The 19257-nt window shown below is 39.9% G+C and overlaps 1 protein-coding gene across 8 annotated transcripts; it reads right to left on the bottom strand.

Moving 5' to 3' along the window:
• Positions 1-87: 87 nt before the first annotated feature.
• clk2b (CDC-like kinase 2b) lies at positions 88-18804 on the bottom strand. Of its 8 annotated transcripts, none has more exons than XM_067361645.1 (13): positions 16556-17085; positions 15618-15808; positions 15289-15529; positions 12369-12459; positions 12224-12290; positions 12023-12139; positions 10615-10781; positions 10356-10450; positions 10117-10243; positions 9945-10027; positions 7984-8063; positions 7806-7896; positions 88-748 (listed from the first exon to the last, which is right to left on the bottom strand). In XM_067361645.1, the coding sequence occupies exons 1-13, from the start codon at positions 16556-16558 to the stop codon at positions 575-577; spliced, it is 1527 nt and encodes a 508-aa protein (XP_067217746.1). In that variant the 5' UTR covers positions 16559-17085; the 3' UTR covers positions 88-574. The 8 variants fall into 8 exon arrangements, 6 of the variants coding, with proteins under 6 accessions (XP_067217746.1, XP_067217744.1, XP_067217739.1 ...); XM_067361643.1 differs by having other exon boundaries at positions 89-748; positions 10117-10246; positions 12369-12456; positions 16556-17084; XM_067361638.1 differs by lacking the exon at positions 16556-17085 and adding an exon at positions 18615-18751 and having other exon boundaries at positions 90-748; positions 10117-10246.
• Between the last annotated feature and the right edge of the window lie 453 nt (positions 18805-19257).

The raw sequence follows: 19257 nt of genomic DNA, 5'->3' as shown, positions 1-19257 counted from the left end.
CAGCAGCTCTGTTTGCTGTATGGATAGAAACCTTACTAAAGATTCCTAGTACACACAAACACACACACTTCCACTCAGTCAAAAGATATGAAGCACATTTTATTATAGAGAACATGTACTGTATTATACAATGATATTCATCTCATACAAAACAACAAAAGTCATAAAATAAATACTGAAAAACTGTGTTTGTCTGCCGAGAAGCAGGACATGTGCAATATCTGAAGTCCTAGGCACCTGAAAACAACATTAAGATGTCCGGCCCCCTTGAAGCTGTCCGTCAAACGAAGGCTGACCAATCAGGGCGCTTGTGAAGGTGTCAGTTTAATTCTACTGGCTGTCGCTCTGTGCTCAACTCCACCAATCAGCAGTGAGCGGAGAACTCACCCAATCATTATCAGTCTCTTCATCATGACATAATCATAAGTGATTGGATGACTGTACTCCTGTGGGCGTTTCCACCGAATCAGCAGAACCGTCGGCTCAGAAACAGAGACGTCCTCCATACAGTCAGATCCGGTCCAGTGGAAAGGACAGACTTGGAAGCACGGGAAGGAGAGGCAGAGGTCAGAGGTCACCGGCTGATGTTACGGGAGCCACTGAAGTGTTCGGCATCTCGGACGGGACTGAAGAAAGGATGACGCAGCGCAGCGGAGAGGGACAAACGCCGATCCGGCTCATATTCCAGCAGGCCCTCCAACAAATCAAAGAAGAGATGATGCTCCTCTGACTCACACAACACGTACCTCTGAGAGAGAGAGAGAGAGAGAGAGAGAGAGAGAGAGAGAGAGAGAGAGAGAGAGAGAGAGAGAGAGAGAGAGAGAGAGAGAGAGAGAGAGAGAGAGAGAAAAACGCTTTTATTTACAACATGTAGGTAATCCCAAAAAGTGTAACCACTAAAATCTACATTACACCATATAAATTACAAGAAAAATATATAATAAAAAGAAAAGAAAAACACACAAAAAACAAACAAACACCAAAACACTTTAAAAAGTCAACAGTAAATCATCATTTTCATTGATTGTACATAAGACTCCATTTATAGCCCAGGTATTCACAAACATTGGCAAGCACCCTACCATCCTATAATATGCATGTTCAATTCTGAGCCTTGATGCTATCAAACCCTTAAACATCAGCAAAGGGTCTAATGTGCTTTTTCCAATAATCTTATTTTCCTTGTTTTCCATATAGCGAGCTTGGCACTTCCGAACAAAAAATTCAATAAAACCATGACATTTTTCCGACTAACAGAGTATTTTGGCCCAAAGATAAACAATTGATTAGATAAATTTTCACCTAAAGATGATACCCATTGAGACAGAAAAAAAAACAAATGACCTAACCGTACACATTGCACAAAAAGATGGAAAACAGTTTCATTTTCCAAACAGAAAGGACACCCCACCCCTATATCTGGATTGAGGTGCATCACATGTCTGTTTGTAGCTATTGCACCGTGTACAAGCCTCCACTGCAAGTCACCAGTCCGTTTATCAATGGGGCGTTTGTACAGTGACCGCCAGCTACCTTTAGGGGAGATGTCTGCTCCAAAAAAATCTGTCCACTTTGATGACATTACTCCAGGTAGACCCCGTGCATTGGTCACTTTCACACAAGTCACATACAAAACCTTTTTACCAGCAGACTCAAAGGTATCCAGTTGAGGGGTTTTGAAAGATAATATAAGGTTTTCCTCCTCAAGAAAATCCTTTACGTCAGCAGTTATCATCAAGGGCGGCAAATGGTAGTCACACCCAGCCATCCATTCATTCATATGGTTAGAATTTTTGATGAAAAGCCGTTGATCATAATTCAACTCCCCAACCACTTCATCAATAAGCAGTTTCAGGAAACGAAGGGACTTTATTCCAGTTCTCTCACTCAAAGTCTCCCAGCTGGTGTTTAAAATGTGGCCAAGTTTTACGCATCCAGCAGCTATCAGCCGTGATGACAAACTGGTATAGTTCAAGAGTCTAGACGGTAGAAAAGAGTTCTGAAACAATGGCTCTTCCATTAGCCAAAAGCCTACATTTAGTTCAGCAGATCTTGAGACAGAAAACACCTTCCATGCTTCCATCACAGATTTGTAAAAGGGTGTCAAGTCTTTTAGAGTGATTTCATTCAGGTTCATTAAAAAGAGATGTTTATCAAGTCCCATATCGCCTGCTTTCCTCAAGAGTGCGACAGCAGTGTTAACCCATGCAATGTCATGGTCATAGAGCAGTCTCTGAGCAGCTTGTAGACGAAAGGCCATGAGTCTAGATTTAATGTCCACAAGACCTTGCCCCCCTTCTTGCACTGGTAAAAAAAGGACAGCTGATCGGACCCAATGTTGCCCGGACCAAAAAAAATTCACCAGCATCCTTTGAATTTCTTGCACTAATCCATCAGGAGGTTGTAAAACAATAAATTTATGCCATAGAGCAGAAGCGACCAGGTTGTTAGCAACTAGAACTCTCCCCCTATAGGATAGCTGGGGTAGCAGCCAGTTCCATCGAGACAACCGGGTGCACACTCTCTCCAAAAGTCCCTCCCAATTTTTCTTTTGAAAGTCAGCAGATCCCAAAAACACACCAAGTATTTTTAAACCTTTACTATTCCAGTTTAAGCTGTCTGGTAGTTTCGGGAGATTTTCCAGATTTCTTTGACCTGACCAGAAAGCCTCAGTCTTATCCCAATTTACTTTTGCTGATGATGCACCTTCATACATCTCAAGTACTTTTGACAGAGCTTTTATATCATTATTGTCATTGACAAAAACTGTAACATCATCAGCGTAAGCAGTAATTGTAGTTCTTACATGAGGCATTGTAGGTACTGCTAAACCAGTTAAAGTTTTCCTTATATTAAAAAGTAATGGCTCAATAGCAATACTGTACAATTGTCCTGATAAAGGGCATCCTTGTCTAATGCCCCTTGAAACCAGGATAGGTCGACTTAGACCTCCTCCCACTTTAACCATACAAGAAGCTCCAGTATATAATAACCTTATCCATTTGATAAAATCTTCACCAAACCCAAATGCAGCAAGTAAATTAAAAAGATAGTTATGATCAACACGATCAAACGCCTTTTCTTGGTCTAAAGCAATCAATCCAATTTCTGCATTAAACATTTTGCAGACATCCAATGTGTCTCTCACCAAAAAAAGGTTATCCATTATGGATCTCTTTGGAATACAATAGGTTTGATCTTTATGAATTATCGAATGTAAAACCTTCTTAAGTCTATTAGAAAGACATTTGGATAGAATTTTATAGTCTGTTGTTAATAAGGCAACAGGTCTCCAGTTTTTTAACAAAGTCAAGTCTCCCTTTTTAGGTAGTAGGGACAATACAGCACGTTGACATGTGGCAGGTAAAATACAATCTTTATAACTTTCACAAAAAACTCCATAAAGGTCCATTCCGATGTGTTTCCAAAAATGTTTATAAAATTCAGAAGTCAACCCGTCAATGCCAGGAGAGCGACCAGGTTTCAACTCTCCAACAGCAATAGTGAGTTCTTGAAAAGTAATTGGCATATCCAGCGCAGTCTTAGAAAAAGAGTCTATTTGAGGGAGTCCATGCAAAAGTTCTGTTGTGCAATCAATGTTGCAATAATCAGCTTTATAGAGTGAAGAATAAAAACCAACAGCATGATGACGCATTTCTATAATGTCATTTGTAATCTTTCCATCCGGAAGACGTAAACACATCATCTGCTTATATTGTGCCACAGAATGTTCTAAATTAAAAAAATAGGCACTTGGTGCATCCATATCAGCAACTGATATAAATCGTGACCTCACTAAAGCTGCCTTCACCCTCTCATTCAAATGAAAATGTAACTGCCTCTTTTTCTGTTGTAGGTTATTGATAGAGGCTGTATCGTGTCGTCTTATCAATTCTGCCTCAATAGTCTCTATATCTTTTTCCAGGGCTTGAATAGTTTCTCTTTGAGTAGTAGTAGAATATGCCGTATACTGTTGGCAGCATAGTTTTATTTGAGTTTTACCAACCTCCCACCATTGTTTTAAATTTTCAAATTCAGTTTTTTTTCCTTTCCAATACTTCCAGAATGCCAAAAAATGTTCAGAAAATAAAGCATCCTGCAATAGTTTAGCATTAAAATGCCAATGAGAGGATTTTCTTGGCAACTGCCTCATATTTACTGAAATAAAAACTAAATGGTGATCAGAAAATCCTATTGGAGATATACAACAATCCACTACCCTATTATTAAAACATTTTGAAACATAGATTCTATCTAATCGAGCAGCACTTACTCTATTGTCAGAAACTTTAACCCATGTATATTGTTTGTCTGCTGGATGCTTTATTCTCCACATATCTAAAAGTTCTGCCTCTCTCACCACTCTTGACAAATAGTTTGAGGATAGCATATGAGGCTCTTCATTGTTACGGTCAACATTGAAACATTCTGTACAGTTCCAATCCCCACCAATGATGATGTTTCCATCACTAAAATCTTGTTTTAAAACATCAGCTAGTATATTAAAAAACTGTATTCGCTCATGACCTACATTTGGTGCATAAACATTTATAAAATAAATTGTCATGCCTTCAATAATAGTTTTAACAACAACAAGACGACCTTTCACAACTTCTTCAGTTTTTTCAATACTAACTTTTCCATGTGGAGAAAAAAGTAAAGCAACTCCAGCACTAAAATTTGTACCATGGCTAAGTATATGTTGACCTTTCCACCACATCCCCCACTCGGCTTCATTATCACAATCACTATGGGTTTCTTGCAGTAAGATAACATGTAACTTTTTATTCTGCATTATTTCAGACACCAAAGCTCGTTTATATCTATCCCTCCCTCCATTAATATTTAATGAACCCACCCTCAAAAGATCCATATAATTTAAGAATGAAAGAGAAAAAACAGCAACAAAAGAAACCAATAGATAAAGAGACAAGAACACCACGTGATGCATGGCTAATCTCTCATAAAAAAGCTTTTAACCTCTTTTTTTTATCCACTTTTCTACTTTTTCTAATAACTGTGACATGCTTTTTCAACCGAAAACGTTTCTGCTTACTCAACTGATCAAGGCTCATAGTCTTGAGGAGAAACGACACTGACCGCTCAAATTTGTCAACATCAGGAAAGAAATTTTTAATGTTAACTTGTTTTCCGAATGTCTCATCAAGAAAGCCATTAATTTCCGCTAATGAATGCATAGAAAGATCTTTAATAGACAGATCTTGGGAGTCACCTTCCAATCCACATACAGAACCTACTTGTGAATCACAATCATAATCAAGAAGAGAACCATTTTCATCAGATACATCATCATCCATTACACTACCATCATTAGTGACAACCAACTCTCTCTTTCTTGTACCTAAACACACAGGCTCCTGAAAACTGCTTGAACTTGGCCCTGCAATTGGATCTGTATTAGTAACAATTTCGTGTGCTTCTATGATAGCGGACGGCGCCGCACCAGAGGCGCTTACCTCGGCTGCTGCACCTGCGTCTTCCTCTTGAGCAGTGTGCTCCGCCGCATCGCCCTCTCCCGACTCAACAGGCCTGTCCTCTGGTGTACGCTCTCTGTGTGGGCATGCGAACTTTTGTGACCTAAATCACCGCATTCGAAGCACCTCAAACTACCAGTTGTTGCGTACACCATATAAGTTTTCCCTTCATGTCTTACCCGAAATGAAACGTCCAGCGTGTTTTCGGGAGATTCTAGAAACATAAACACCTGCCTTCTGAAAGATTTAACATGTTTCAGAGACGGGTGTTTACATCCCAATGTAATCGTTTTGAACCCACTGGCAAATTTGCCAAACCGAACTAATTCCCGTTCCAACGCGTCATCCGGAATAAACGGTGGGACATTAGATACTGTGATTTTTGCTGTCGGCGCATGTAACGGGGAAACTTGAACAAAGTTTCCGTTTATAACAAGACCACTTTCGATTAAACGATTAACAAAAACTTGCTCTTTCAAGAACACTACTACGGCTTTGTTCATACGGGAAGCGGACACAATATTCTCATGTCCGACTTCCCCGCCAGCCGAGATAAGCACATCTTCCACTATAACGCCGTCCTCTGGCACACACCTGAAACCATTACGCAAGGACAAAGACGGCACCTCCTCATGAGACGCCATCTCTCCTTGCGCAACATTCACTTCAAAACCTTAACCTAAAAATAAACCATGCAAAAGAAAGAAGGAAGAAAAGAAAGAAAAAGAAAAAAAATAATAAAATAATTTAAACTAGTAATTGAGACTATGTGAATTCACACAGCTCAGGTCTCACCCTACACCACTCCACCCACTCCCAGCATGCAACAGAGAGAGAGAGAGAGAGAGAGAGAGAGAGAGAGGTTCTTCAGGAATCAAAAATGGTTCTTCTATGGCATTTGTGAAAAACTCCTTTTGGAACACTTATTTTTAAGAGTGACAGTGTACACGCCAAACGCCACAAAATTATTAAAATCACAGCCAATCAGAAGAGAGTGTGGGCGGAGTCTCTCTGCAGGCACACTACTCACAACTAAATAAAAAAAATCAGCCAATCAGAAGACAGTGTTGGCCGGGTTTTTTTTCAGGCGCACTGCACTCGCAAAAAAAAAAAAAAAAAAAAAATCAGCCAATCAGAAGAGAGTGTGAGCGGAGTCTCTGCAGGCGCACTGCACTCACAACTAAATAAAAAAATCACAGCCAATCAGAAGAGAGTGTGGGCGGGGTCTCTCTGCAGGCGTTCTGCACTCACAACTAAATAAAAAAAATCACAGCCAATCAGAAGAGAGTGTGAGCGGAGTCTCTGCAGGCGCACTGCACTCACAACTAAATAAAAAAAATCACAGCCAATCAGAAGAGAGTGTGGGCGGGGTCTCTCTGCAGGCACACTGCACTTGCAACTAAATAAAAAAATCACAGCCAATCAGAAGAGAGTGTGGGCGGGGTCTCTCTGCAGGCGTTCTGCACTCACAACTAAATAAAAAAAATCACAGCCAATCAGAAGAGAGTGTGGGCGGGGTCTCTCCAGGCGCACTGCACTCACAACTAAATAAAAAAAATCACAGCCAATCAGAAGAGAGTGTGGGCGGAGTCTCTCCAGGCGCACTGCACTCACAACTAAATAAAAAAAAATCACAGCCAATCAGAAGAAAGTGTGGGCGGAGTCTCTCTGCAGGCACACTGCACTTGCAACTAAATCAAAAATCAGCCAATCAGAAGAGAGTGGGCGGAGTCTCTGCAGGCGCACTGCACTCACAACAATCAAAAATCACAGCCAATCAGAAGAGAGTGTGGGCGGAGTTAATATCTTAACTTTATTGAAAACACATTCTGAGTGACTGAAACAATCCGTCATAGAATACGTTCACAGTTCAACGTTCTCGTTTCCTTTAATTTATTTTCAAGATCTGACCTTTTTTTATCCATTGACGCTTTCAGTACGACTTATTATAATATTCAAACTTGCATTAGATGCATTCAACATAAAAAAATAAAGCACAAACATAATCTGAGATGTTAATTTTATACTTTTTATGTTGTTTCAGCCATGATGTCACAGAAATAGAAAGAGTTTTTACATTTTTGCATATTGTCAACGTGATTGGTTAGGACAAAAACTCTTGATTGACATGGAAAAGACGCGTTTATTGCATGTTGTGGCGTCTGGTTAGGACAGAATGATGCTGCTAGTTTAAAGAGCACAAAGACATTTTTATCGTTAGTAACTTCTGGAGAGAAACAGCGCAGACACTGAAGAGCTGGTATGGTTAGCGTTTTTGCATCAACACTGAAGCATGCTTTATCCACTTACTCTCAGAGGTTTACAGTTCTCCCTGACGTATCGTCCTGCTGACGTGTTCTCGTCCCAGTCCAGTCGGCCTCTGTAGAAGTACTTCTGCTTCCTGAGTGCAGAGGACACCATTCACAGTCACTTCACAATGATAATATCAATCATGAATCATATTTATTCAATGGCCATGTTTCCTGACCTCGTTTTACGAATCATTCTTGAAGGAACTGGTCCATGTACTCGCTCCATCATGGCCAGATGCTCCCTGTTATCATGAGTCTAAAACACACACACACACACACACACACACACATATATGAAAGAACATGTATGGATCTGTTCCAATAACAGTTATGTGTATTTAAAGGCACACTATGTAAATTTTCGCCACTAGAGGTCGCTTATTCAAAACAAAGGCTTAGCTCGATGGCACCTGGATTTCTCGGAATCACGGGAGGTGTTGTCTTCACGTCTACAGCCGGTAGAAAAGAATCGGGATGGGACTTGGGCAGAAATCATGTTCATGGATGAGAGTATTAACGTTACTGTAGTATGAAGCAGAGCGGGGCGAGTGATGTGGGAGCTGAACGAGGAGCTGGAGCGATTGCTAATGAGAGACGAGTGCGACACACGTCTCAAGAGCTGCAGAACTTTTATTATGCCGCTTCCGCTTCTTCCGGTCAAGCGTATGTGGAGTAAAGCAGCGCTGTTTATCATATTAGATACAAGATTTAAACAATAAGACTTACTGTGTTGAGCTATATAACATGATGAGTTTTCTGTCGATGAATGAATCCAAACAGTTGCTCACCTGTCTAATAAAACACAATATATTAAAGCGTCTTTGGTGTTTCCATGGTTTCTTGGAAATCAAGGGTAATGTGGGTATGATGTCACTGATAGGCGACGCACGGATACAGTCCGTGTCCTGGTTAAGATTGCTTATTTCTCTGGATTTAATCATTCTTGGAAACATCTGGCATAATGCAAGTACATAAGTCAACCAAATATAACACTGTTCTAGTGGTTTTTGGATATTTTATTCCAAAAATCTTACATATTGTGCCTTTAATGAGCATCAGCGGGGCAGAGTAACGGTGGTGAATACAAAAACACATGAACAGAGATAACAAGAAAAAACTATTTGATTCGTACCAGGTCCGGAAAAAACAAAACAAAAAAAAACATCTGATGGAGATGAATTGAGGTATAATATACAATAGTGGTCAAAAGTCTGGAATAACTACGATTTTTTAATGTTTCTGAAAGTCTCTTCTGCTCACCAAGGCTGTTTATTTCAACAAAAATACAGTAAAAATTGTGAAATTTTATTATGATTTAAAATAGCTGTTTTCTATGTGAATATATAGTAAAGTGTAATTTATTCCTGTGATCAAAGCTGAATTTTCAGCATCATTACTCCAGTCTTCAGTGTCACATGATCCTTCAGAAATCATTCTGATATGATGATTTGCTGCTCAAGAAACATTTATGATTATCAATGTTGAAAACAGCTGTGCTTCTTCATATATTTGTGGAAAAGTATAGTGTAATATTTTTTTTTCTAAAAACCTGATGCTTTTATTCAGCATGAACACATTAAATTCAAACAAAAGTGACAGTAAAGACATTTATAATGTTACAAAAGCTCCTCTTTCAAATAAATGCTGTTCTTTTGAACTTTCTATTCATCAAATAATTAAATGTTTCTTGAGCAGCAAATCATCATATCAGAATGATTTCTGAAGGATCATGTGACACTGAAGACTGGAGTAATGATGCTGAAAATTCAGCTTTGATCACAGGAATAAATTACACTTTACTATATATTCACATAGAAAACGGTTATTTTAAATCATAATAAAATTTCACAATTTTTACTGTATTTTTGATCAAATAAACGCAGCCTTGGTGAGCAGAGGAAATTTCTTTCAAAAACATTACAAAATCCAAATTATTCCACACTTTTGACCTTGAGATCTGGTATGGATCAAATCCAGCGATCAAAGTTTTTTCCTCAGTGTCTCTGTTCATGTGTTTTTATATTCAGCACCATCACTCTGCCCCACTGATGCTCATAAGTAAAGCAGACGAGTGGAAAATCACGTGACTGAAACAGAATAAATACACACACACCGTCAGTCTCACACAAACACACACCTGGTAGAGCGTGTAGCCGCGGTAGAACTCAAACAGAATACAGCCAATACTCCAGACGTCACACGGCTGACTCCAGCCCAGCTCTACGGAAACACAGTTAGAAAATCACACACACACACACACACACACATGCTGAAAGCAGCCACATCATCACACTGACACGCTCTCTTACCCAGAATCACCTCCGGCGCTCTGTAGTGTCGGGTGGAAACGATGGTGCTGTGATGCTCGTGATCGAACGTGGCGCTGCCGAAGTCCACCAGTTTCACAGCAGCGCTGTTGACGGAGCGCTCGTCTCGCTTCTGACGACACACACAGCACATGGTCATCTGACATTTCCACGGCGGCTACACGCCACCCAACATACTGAATTTATGACAATCAGTGCACGTGTGCGTTCAGTGATCTCACCTTCTCTGGGTTATAGATGACGGTATAATCAGATTTCACAAACAGGATGTTCTCAGGCTTGAGGTCTGTGTGTGTCAGCTTGTTGTCATGGAGAACTGTCAGAGAAACAGACCATAATCACAAATGACCACAGCAGAGGAGCGAGCAGGACAGGAAGATACAGCGTTCATCAACGCATGCAGCGCCCCCGTCTGCTCAAAGTCAGACACAACATGAGGCTCTGATCCAGATGTGTGTGTGTGTGTGTGTGTAAACTCACACTTGACGGCGAGGCAGATCTGGTAGGCCATGTGTCTGACCTGACTGATGGAGTAGGGCAGGTAATTATTCTCCTTCATGAAGTCAAAGGTACTGAGAGCTAACAGCTCAAAGCTGATGCACATGTGACCATGATAGTCGAACCAGTCCAACATCTGCACACACAGACTGACGGACAGAGAGAGACAGAATGAGGTTTGGTTTATTCAACAAGCCAATCATTACTGGTATTCTTTCAGATAATATTAAAACTAAACGTTAGTTTAAAGTAACAGATTAAATGTAAATTTTATTAGCACTGAATTGGCGAAGGAACACATGGTGTAAAAACGGTGTTGAGATATATATATATATATATATTTTTTATTAAACTAATGTCCTTTTTACCTGTTTTTTGTGTAATCTCTTAAGGAGGCAGATGCATATTCACATAAAACTAAAGACCTTCGTTTATCTTCAGAACACAAATGAAGATATTTTTGATGAAATCCGAGAGGTTTATGACTCAATATCTATAATCAACACTTTCAAGGTCCAGAAAGGTACTAAAGACATCGTTAAAACAGTCATGTGACTGCAGTGGTTCAACCTTAATGTTATGAAGAGACGAGAATACTTTCTGTGCGCAAAAACAAAACAAAAGCTGCGCCCGAAATCGCGTACTGTCTGAGCATGAACTACATTTGAATTTAAATTTACTTCATGACCGTTGAAAAAGTATGTTCTATATAGAACGAATGTGTGTAGTATGAATAAATCCGGACATACTACATCCGCCATGTTGTTACTGTCACATGACATACCAGCGTCAGTTACGCCCCTTCAACTCGTCTCCCGTGGCCTTATGGGACACGCACTTCAGAATCTCACTGGAAGTAGGAAGGCATCCAAGTACTTTTCGGCTACTATTTTACAAATACTATGAATTCAGACATACTACTGTTTTTCACAAGTAGTATTCAATTTGTGACGCAGCTAACGACTGTATTCAACAATTTCTTCTCTTTTGTGACAGTTTTTGACGCTGTTCACATGAGCACACATGCGTGTGATGCTGGCGCAGGAGCCGGCCAGAAATGAGCGTATGAGAATGACACAGTACAGAAAAAATTGTTAAATAAAGTGGTTATTTTTGTTTTGTTTTTGTGCACAGAAAGTATTCTCGTCTCTTCATAACATTAAGGTTGAACCACTGCAGTCACATGACTCTTTTAACGATGTCTTTAGTACCTTTCTGGACCTTGAAAGTGTTGATTATAGATATTGAGTCATAAACCTCTCGGATTTCATCAAAAGCATCTTAATTTGTGTTCTGAAGATGAATGAAGGTCTTACAGGTGTGTAACGACAGCAATTAATGACAGAAACGTAATTTTTGGGTGAACTAACCCTTCAATAATGACACTTACTTCTTGTTTTCTGGATCTTTCTGGTTGATTTTCTCCAGAACGTTGATCTCCAGACGAGCCGCTTCTTTGTATTTCTCCACGTTCTTAATGATCTTCAGAGCGATGTGAGAGCGCCCCCTGTAACACACACACTCGATGAAACACCCGTGACAGTCAGCTGAGAAAGTGAGCAGTGTGTGTGTGTGTGTGTGTGAGATTAACCTGTGATGATCGATACACTCCACCACTTTCCCAAAGGTTCCCTCTCCGAGCGTTCCCACGATCTCATCTGCACAGGAAGCACAAACGTCACAAAATCACACAGAACACACTGTGAAAGTAGAGTATGAAGTGATGGGAGACGCACATCTGTCCTGCAGCACATCGCCTGGCCGGTAGATCAGATGACCCTCCTCGTCATCTTTAATGGCCCACGCGCGCACACGACTGCTACTCTGCTGTGGAGACAGAGAGAGAGAGTTACCTTTGACCCCTCAAACATCATCTAAACCTGAGCAGCTGGAAAGATTTTACTTTGTTAAACCTGTAAGTCTTTGTGCTTGTGAGTCATACGTCACACTTGTTTAGATTCTGTGCTATTTAAATCCCATCATACTGAGGGAGCAGATGACTTTACTTTGGTTTTACCTGGATTTTATTTATGACCCTCACAAACCAAAAGCACCTTCACTCGTCCACCACATTCACTCAGACACAGATCTCCGCTTTGGTATAACTCTGAACTGCTACGACCACTAATATTAGATTAGATGTTAGTAGTTCATTTGCATTCTGCTGTAAATGTGTGTGACAGGAGGATTCTGGGTATTTTAAGCTGAACGTCTACTGTCGATCATCACGGTCAATAATGAGTGTGTGTATAAATGAACGCTGATATACTCATGCAGATATCAAAAGAAACTAACTGGGTTTACTTGCGATAGTGTGACAGACGCAGCGCAGACATGAAGCTGTGCGTTTCTCTTTAATTGGACACCTCATCTGTCTTAATCAAGAACACAGTGACTCCAGTGACAGCCACACAAACATGACGAGCCCAGCAGACACTTGAGAATGAGGTCAAGCACAAACACTCTGAGAGGAACACAGCAAAAACATTTAGTTTAATATATAATATATGCTTTAGTATATAATTTTTACCTTTGAGGGTGTTTTTAAAGAAGGTATTATCAGATCTGCTTAGTGTTGGAGAAAATTTTGTACCCAAAACACAACTAATAAACACACAGAGACACACACACACAGCGAGAAAAATACTCACACACAGGCAGAGGCAGTCCAAGAAGCTCTTAAACACAGAGTAAAACTCTGTTTTACCCATAACTTCAGTAAAATACACACATTTACACCTGACAGAGAGAGAGAGAGAGGAACAGGAGAAAATCTTGAAGGAGAGACTGTGTGTGTGTGTGTTTGTGAAAGAGAGATGAGACTTGGGCTAATTTTAAACGCTCCTGACGGGCCCCTGGGAAAATCCTGAGACCCACACACACACACACACACACACACACACTCTCACATATTCCCCTGAGCACTAAAGTTTACACAATTGCTCCACTTGTCACTTGCAGAAACCACCGGACTACAGACACTTCACAAACTGTGACAATCAATAATTTTAAAGGACCTATAACGCCCCTCTCACAAGATGTAATATCAGTCTCTGGTGTCTCCAGAACGTGTGTGTGAAGTTTCAGCTCAAAATCCCCCACAGATCATTTATTATAGCTTGTCAAATTTGACCCTATTTGGGTGTTTTTTGTGTGTGTGTCCCTTTAAATGCAAATGAGCTGCTGCTCCCACCCCCTTTCCAGAAAAGGGCGGAGCTTTAACAGCTCAACAACAACAAAACTGGAGAATCTCACGCAGGCAAAATGAGGATTGTCAGTAACGGTGTTCATTAGCCATTTTACATGTACACTTTTTTTTGTCATTCCGATTAAAATCATTCCGAATGAAAGAGTCGGTGGAGTGTTTACATGAGACGTTATCTAATCCGACATGGTGTTTACATGCACCGGCGCTTTCAATCTGACCGACTTTGTGATATAATATCAGTCTCTGGTGTCTCCAGAACGTGTGTGTGAAGTTTCAGCTCAAAATACCCCACAGATCATTTATTATAGCTTGTCAAATTTGCCCCTATTTGGGTGTTTTTTGTGTGTGTGTCCCTTTAAATGCAAATGAGCTGCTGTTTATTCCTGTCAACATGGAGTTCTGTTATTTCTTATGCACACTATTTTTATGTAAAGTGTTGCTCCTAAGCAACAGCGTGAAATTTGTAACATATTAATGCTGGATGGTATGAGGAAAAGACGGGAACAGGAAGCTGACCTGTTTGGTGGCTGTGCCTCTTTAAGGACCCCCCCCCTCCTCCGTAAAGCAGAAGCGCGTGATGAAGGTCTGCAGTAATGATCCACTGAGTTCCTTCAGTGCATTTAATAAATGTTTTGTTTCAGTTTTACTCCAGTTTAATTTTGCCTCCGACATTTTGCATTCTGACGACCCCCAACCTCTTGACTTGATGACGAAGACGCAAAGTAATCGGTTCAACGCGTTTACAATACATTGTTCGGTTTATAGAAAGGGTTATCCCACCTCTCTCAAACCAATTACAATTCCATTCAGTTAGGGCATTTTTATTCAGATTGAGGCGTTTATATGGAGCATTTTCATTCGGATTGGGCTTTTAAATCAATTACAATGCTCCATGTAAACGCACCTATTGTTCAAACCGGAGTCGACACTGATGGAGAGACTCAGGAAGAAGTTACAACTTTTAGACGTTTCTGAATGGTTAGTGGATAAATTGATGTAGTTGCTGTGGAGTTGATTCAACTCATCCACTAGCATGTGCCGTCATGTTCATCTTTTGTGTTGAATTGACCCTCGTTTGGTGTAAAATGACGGCATGACAACAACACTCGACTACGGCAACTCTTCCTCTTCTCTAAAGCAGCCCAACATGGCCCCGCCCCCTTTGTTGTGTGTTCTCGGGGGCGGGGTTTATGTAAATATTAGGGTTTGTGATGTCACTAACCCGGGAAGAAGCTCTTTGTAGTCTTTAAACAGAGATTTCTGTAAAAGAAAATATCTCTCTTTGCATTGAACTTTGAGCGTCGTAACTTTGCAGATGTTGTTTATGATCAAACAGCAACATTACACACTAACTAAAGTTAAAAAAGTAAAATAATAATCAACCACCCCTTTAATTTAGGCGTATGTCAGTGTGGTTCTGTGAAACACAGATCCGGTGCCGTACTCACGGATGATAAGGACCGGCTCTGACTGTACGAGCGTGTTCTCGATTGAGTTCTTGTTCTGCGGTGTCTGCGTGTGCGTCGGCTGCTCCTCTCCTCCGCTCCGGCATCTCTCTCCGGTCGGTAGTCGTGAGAGCGACGGGCGAAGTCCGTGTGTCGGAAGAAGCCGTCTGACACAAACTCCTCCCGCTCGCCGCGACAGTAACGTCTGCTGCTCAGTCTGCGCTCGGCGGAGGGCTTCTCATAGCTGCAGGATCAGAGAGAGAGACAGACAGGCTGCAGATGTGTGGACCGGATCTTTGAAGATCTCGCAGGTATGAATGATTGAGCGATACCTCCTGGAGCGCTGGTAACTGCCGTCTCTCCGGCGTCTGTCTCGCTGCCGTCTCCTGCTTCTGTCCCGCTGGCTGCTGGACGATGCGGAGCGGCTGCGTGTGCGGCGTCTTCGCCGGTGCCGTTCGTACCGAACGTGATGGTTCCTGCTGCGGCTCCGCTCTGACGACGGGTATCGCCGAGAGTGAGGCATCTACAAACAACAGACACAGATCAGATCTCTGTTCAGTCATCCAGTAGATCAAGTGTGTTACTGTCGCTGTGCATGGAAAAGAAAACTAAGAAATCATCAGTCAGTTGCCAAACTGCTTAAACTAGTCTTACAAGTTCTCACAAATGTTTTCCTTTAAAGTCTGGAAACAACTTTTAAGTCAGTTGCATAAAAACTTAGATTGGTCTAATTTGTGAATGAAAAGAGTGATGTTTTTTTTTATATCAACATAAAGATGAAATGAGCAAAAAAACATATATATATATACAGCTTTAAATACAAATAAATGAAACGAAATGCATATACACGTATGTATAAACAAGAACATTTCCATACTTTAAAGGGTTAGTTCACCCAAAAATTAAAATAATGTCATTAATTACTCTCCCTCATGTCGTTCCACACCCGTAAGACCTTCGTTCATTTTCAGAACACAAATGAAGATATTTTTGATGAAATCCGATGGCTCAGTGAGGCCTGCATAGCCAGTAGGGATGCTCACATTGACCGTTTAACCGTTAACCGAAAGTAAGAATTTTAACCGATTAATACTATCAGTTAAACGTTTTTTTGTTTGTTTGTTTGTTTGTTTGTTTGTTTTTTTTGCTGCATGGTTAAAGAAAAATATGCTATATATAGTTACATATATGCTTATTTGGCGTTTCACACGTGCCAGACATATTTCGCTAAGCAACAAGCAAAATGAAGCGAGCGAAAAGAAGTACTGACCATTTCGATAGGCACGGGGGACAGGGGGGTCAAGACGACCCCGCACTTTTGAAAAGACAGAAATCGACCCCCCCGCACTTTTGATAAGGGCTGCTTCAATCAGTCACAATATATCATCTTTTAGCTTAGGATATTTTCTTTCAAATGAGACCATTTTCACGTTTCTGTGAGCTTTCGTTCATAAATAATCAACTGTTTTGTCGCAGATGTGAAGAAGAGGAAATGCGCTCTCGAACAGAGAAACACGCGATCTCCAAGCAATCGATCACAGCGTGCTAACGTTTTAGGACAGGACGATGGTATATAAATCGTGGCCGAACGTTAGCGTTTGTCAATCAAGCAAAACCGTCCATTCAGAAACCAAGAAATTTGACACTTTAAGGTAAGAGGCTGGTCTCTCAGATTGACGCGCGAGCTGGCTTGACTGAAGTTTTCGTGAGGATTTGTAGTTAATGGACACCGTACACCGTCCGTGGTCATAACAAATAACAATCCTTGAGGTAGGCCTGCTATTTTTATTTGACGGAAAAAATGTCTAAAATACCGGTTGTTCAAAGCTTCAATCGATTCACCGTGTTTTTTTTTGTCATCTTAATTTGGTAAACATTTAAGTGAAAAATATTTAGTGTAGGCCTATTTATTTTATGCCTTTTTATTTAAATTATGCAGGTGCGAATTTGATAATGTGAATCCAGGTTCTGTTGTTTATCTGTTCTATGCTGCTGTTTGCATGTTAAAATAAACCCGTGGAAGACACAGACACTCGTCAATTGTATTTTTTTATTTAATGTCATATATATGTCATATTATCATCATATACGCTATACAACATTTTAATCTTATCAGTTAACGGTTAATAATCGGATAACGAGCGTCGGTTGTCGGTCGAGAAAGTTAACCGAAATGAGCATCCCTAATAGCCAGCAATGACATTTCCTCTCTCAAGATCCATTAATGTACTAAAAACATATTTAAATCAGGTCATGTGAGTACAGTGGTTCAATATTAATATTATAAAGCCACGAGAATATTTTTGGTGCGCCAAAAAAAACAAAAACAAACAAAAAAAACCGACTTGTATATTGATGGCCGATTTCAAAACACTGCTTCAGGAAGCTTCGGAGCGTTATGAATCAGCGGTTTGGATCGCGTGCCAAACCGCTGAAATCATGTGACTTTGGCGCTCCGAATCATGATTCGACACAAAAGATTCATAACGCTCCGAAGCTTCCTGAAGCAGTGTTTTGAAATCGGCCATCACTATATAAGTCGTTATTTTGTTTTTTTTGGCGCACCAAAAATATTCTCGTGGCTTTATAATATTAATATTGAACCACTGTACTCACATGACCTGATTTAAATATGTTTTAGTACATTAATGGATCTTGAGAGAGGAAATGTCATTGCTCAGTCCTCACTGAGCCATCGGATTTCATCAAAAATATCTTCATTTGTGTTCTGAAGATCTTACGGGTGTGGAACGACATGAGGGAGAGTAATTAATGACATTATTTTCATTTTTGGGTGAACTAACCCTTAAATTGAATTGAAAAATCAAAATAAAGAAAAGATAAATAAACAATATAATTTCCAACAATATCAATAACTTAATGGCATTCTAATGTTAATTCTGCATCTTAATGAACTAACATGTAACTCCAGAACTATATATGAGGTTCGTTCATGAAAAATTTGTCTCAATATGCATAAATAATTTTGCAAAAATTAATATACAGCCAGGCTAGTTTTTAAAACACGTTTGTGTTTATGGATCTGAACCTGCTTAAATCCAGTCAAATTGGTTATTTGCCACGTGTAACTTACCACTTAAACGGGGAAATTAAACGCTTAATGATAATAAACAAAATTAAAGAAAGTCGTACTAGTTTGAACGACATGATTTATGTTAGTATATATACACTCCACATACTAGTTATATGCGAGTATATATACTGTATATGTGTGTGTTATTATAGTTACATGTTATTATAGCGAAATGTTGTGAATATAATTAGCTGATTTCTCCTCAGGTTAGCCCGTCGAGCTAACAGCGCCAAACCTCCACAGATGAACCGCCACCGCGAGCCTCGAGCCCTCAGTCACTTCAACCGGACACACCGTCAATATAACAACAATAATTACCGCTTTAGCAGCGACGCCGGTGCGTTTATCCCACAGAAAATCCGTTCTGCCGTTATTTTACCGCTCTGTGAATTCTCGCGCACAACTTCCGGTGATGAGTTCCAAGCGCGCACCCGTAGTTTAAATCAAAGTGCGCGTTCAAGAGACGGGACAAATATGTGAAAAAGTATGAAGTTATATTTATATGTATTTAGGCTCAGATGAGATTTTAAAAGAACACTCAAGGTTAAATGTGCTTTTCTATTTAAACAATTGGCTAATAATTCCTTTGAAGTGCCTGATATTTCAAATAATTGACAATAACTATAAAATAATAATAAAAAAAGATCACTGAACTAATGGCTGGGAATTATACTATTATGAAAAACTTTATGCATATATCAAGATGTATGTGGAAAATATGATTTGACAAGTAATGATGATTACAATTAAGTTATCGTAGTTATCACTATAGATATTGTTAGCTATCACTATATTGATTGTTATTATAGTTATCACTATATTTATCGTTAGTTATCACTATAGTTATCGTTAGTTATTATTATAGTTATCACTATATT

This window comes from Chanodichthys erythropterus, chromosome 2 (genome assembly GCF_024489055.1).
Source record: "Chanodichthys erythropterus isolate Z2021 chromosome 2, ASM2448905v1, whole genome shotgun sequence".
In the NCBI taxonomy this organism is placed as follows: domain Eukaryota; kingdom Metazoa; phylum Chordata; class Actinopteri; order Cypriniformes; family Xenocyprididae; genus Chanodichthys; species Chanodichthys erythropterus.
The sequence above is the reverse complement of the archived record's forward strand: the minus strand, read 5'-3'. Positions and strand labels throughout refer to the sequence as shown.

Excerpts from the sequence above, each read along its gene's own strand:
- clk2b (XM_067361628.1), bottom strand. Across the intron at positions 15,530-15,617 it reads AGTTACCAGCGCTCCAGGAG|CTATGAGAAGCCCTCCGCCG; the intron begins GTATCGCTCAAT and ends CTGATCCTGCAG. Across the intron at positions 12,140-12,223 it reads GAGTGTATCGATCATCACAG|GGGGCGCTCTCACATCGCTC; the intron begins GTTAATCTCACA and ends TGTGTGTTACAG.